The sequence below is a fragment of the Emiliania huxleyi genome (assembly GCF_000372725.1).
Source record: "Emiliania huxleyi CCMP1516 unplaced genomic scaffold EMIHUscaffold_308, whole genome shotgun sequence".
Lineage (NCBI taxonomy): Eukaryota > Haptophyta > Isochrysidales > Noelaerhabdaceae > Emiliania > Emiliania huxleyi.
This window is the reverse complement of record NW_005199702.1, coordinates 17,214-20,055: the sequence shown is the minus strand read 5'-3', so window position 1 is coordinate 20,055 and position 2,842 is coordinate 17,214. Positions and strand designations below refer to the sequence as shown.

The following is a 2,842-nucleotide window of genomic DNA, read 5'->3' as shown; positions in this document are numbered from 1 at the left end:
GTTTTTTTCCCCGGAAAAGGGAAATTGGACAGGGGGGGCGGGAACATTTAACGGCTTAACAGGGTTTCCCCCAAGGGGGGGGGCCCCCCACTTTAAGGTTCCAATGTTCCCCCCGCCCCCAAAAAATGAAGCGAGGCCCGGGGGCACACGAAGGAGGCAAGCACGCACCCACCCCTTTTTTTTTTTGTGGTTTACGGGGCCTTCCCCCCCCCCCCCCCCCTTGCCCAGCCCGCCCGCCTCCCTTGCAGGAGGGGCACCCCGTCGTGGGGCAGATGTGTTACGACGCAAAGATCGGGTGGAACAAGCGCGCCCAGGTGTCGATGGCGGTTTGGCTTTTGATGCCGCCGCTGTTCCAGGACAACCAGGGGAGGTCCCGGGTGGGGGACGGACTCGCGAGGGCCACCCGGGAGCCCACGCCCAGCCCCCAGGAAAGAGCCCCGTGCCCCCCCCCCCCCCCCAGGTGGGCGTCTTGCTCGACGTGCCGTGCACACCCGTGCCGCTTCCTATGATCGACGCGGGCGGCGCCTCCGGGTCCGACGGGAGCTGATGAGAGAGCGGGGCGTTTGGACTTTGGTGATGGTGTGCGTGTTGCGTGTCAGCTTGGGGTGCCCACTATCTCGTGTATGGCGGGCGGCTGGCCAGCGTTGATTATCCCGGTCTTTTTTAAAAGGGCCGAGCGATTGAGGCTCGGTTCTCTCTTCTCGGGCGCTGTACGCTGTACGGTACCGTCCGCGTATGATTGTGCCAGAGTTGCCAGCGGGCGCAGCGGAGCTGGGCGGCGCTCGCGGCTCGGCGTCGCGCTCTGCTCTCAGCGACGGCTCTCCCGCGGGGCTACGAGAGAGAGAGCTCGCGCGTCACATCATTCGACTGAGCGACTTATGCAGCTCTGGAAACACACAAACGGGCGGGCCACAATCTAATTCCTGCAACCAAATGCCGCTCAGCTTTCACCTCGGGTTTGCGCGCGCATAAGCAATGATCGCAGCCAGAGTGAAGCAGGCGGTGACCACTGCGCCGGTCTGCGCGTCGTCAAACCGTGTGCCACGGATGAAGAGGTACGAGCCGAGAAAGAAGAGGGAGCCGCCGGCGACCGACTTCTTTGTCCGCTGAAAATCGTGGTCAGACAGGAGGGAGTAGCCGGCGGCGAGGCACGCGCCGGTCGTTATTGCTAGAGCCAGGCCCTTTGGCTGGATACCCACCTTCTCGGTCCCAACGAAAGGGAGGGGAGCAGCCATTCCTGGGTTCGAGATGATTGGGGGGTAGGGTAGGGTAACCGGCGAGTAGGCAGTGGTTGAAGGATGAAGGGGTCCGTCAACCACTTGGTTGATGGTTGAGACCTCTGTCAACCCGCTGGTTGACAGTTGAGGCAATCGGCCTCAACCACCGCTCTGGGCAGAAAAGGGTAGGGTGTGGTTGGGTTCGGGGGGAGTGGGCCGTGGGGGGTCGGGCGCGGGCACGGATGCGTCGTGATGTTCGTGTCATGTCATGTCATGCGGCCAAAGTTGGCCTCCGCGAGCTCCATCGGCCCATCGGGGCCCTGGGCGGAGAAAAAGCTCGATCCGCCAAGGCGTTCTCCCAGAAAAGAATTTACCGCCCTCGCCCTCTTTTGAAACCTGCCCACAAGCCCTTTGGCACATGGCTCCGCTCCTTCCACCACCTCTCACGCCCGAGCTGCTCGTCCGGTGTACGTCGTTCAATAGCCCGATGAGGTGCCGAAATCACCCCGTTTTTGCCCATTTACGGTCATCCGTCAAAATATCTGAAGATCCTACTATAGGATTCTCCCCAAACCTTGCTCAGCTGATCCAGCCTGGGGGGAAGGCCAGCCCTGGGCAAAGAAACCAGTACCTCAACCGGCTTCCCTGAGCGTCACAGCTCGGTGATCGCGCCGGCCGGACACCACTGTAACGTCCGTTCCGGGCATTTGAACGCGACCTTCGGGGGCAAAGACATGGGCTCTATGGCTCAGACTGGACTCCTCTTGGTCCCTTCTGATGCCCTAGGCCACACCTGGGCCTTACCCGGGGCTCTAGGGGCCGGGCAGGGTTTGCCCCCCGAAACTGGCCCGAGGGACCTTAAACAAGGCCCCATGAGCCATGACATGACGGCTACGGGGGAAGGACCGTGAGTTGACGGAAATCGGAGGACGCGACCCACTTCGCCACAGACGGTCCCGCGCCTCGCCGCTATGACGGCCACACGACCGCAGCTCGTGTGCGTGTGGCCGTCTTTGTCCGGAGTGAAAAGTCCAACGCGCTCGTCGGTGGCGGCTTCCTCCAACCTGCGCCGCGCTCGGGTGTCACCTGGTGGCTGACTCTCGGAAGTACGCTGTCTCTTCCGTGTCTAGGCGCACGCCCACGCCCTAAGCCTCGAACTGGCCCCGCTACCTGCCGCGCCGCTGCTGGTGGGGGGGGGGCGGCGCTCGGATCGTCTTAAGCAGCGCAACTTCGCGCCCAGAGCTCGTGGCGCGAGCAGATGCATGCGCGGTGCTGAGCACCTGGTTCTCCAGGAGACGCAGGCCGCGAGGAGAGACCTCTCGCGAGCACTCAAGGCAGGGCCAGGGGGTGCCGAGAGATCACACCGTCTTCGTGGATCGTGCTCCCCCCTCGGTGCCAGGGAGTGCGGCCGAAACCTGAGTGTCTCCTGAGACGCTACACGCTTCCCTGTCCATTTAGTAAAATGTGATCTAGTATGCAAGTACCATCTCAGAACAGCTGTGCATCTATAGATGCTTGTGGCGTCTAAGACGCAACGGTACGCCTACCGCTCTTCCCCAGCCCCACGCCACCCAGCCACGTTATTTCCTCCAGTCCGGATCGCCGCTCGCGTGTCAGCGGTAGTT

General features: G+C 62.7%; 1 protein-coding gene across 1 annotated transcript; it reads right to left on the bottom strand.

Moving 5' to 3' along the window:
- Positions 1 to 947: 947 nt before the first annotated feature.
- EMIHUDRAFT_240402 (hypothetical protein) lies at positions 948 to 1,737 on the bottom strand (the record flags this gene model as incomplete). The annotated part of the gene is made up of 2 exons (XM_005774751.1): positions 948 to 1,199; positions 1,723 to 1,737. The coding sequence occupies 2 exons, from the start codon at positions 1,735 to 1,737 to the stop codon at positions 948 to 950; spliced, it is 267 nt and encodes an 88-aa protein (XP_005774808.1).
- Positions 1,738 to 2,842: the final 1,105 nt, after the last annotated feature.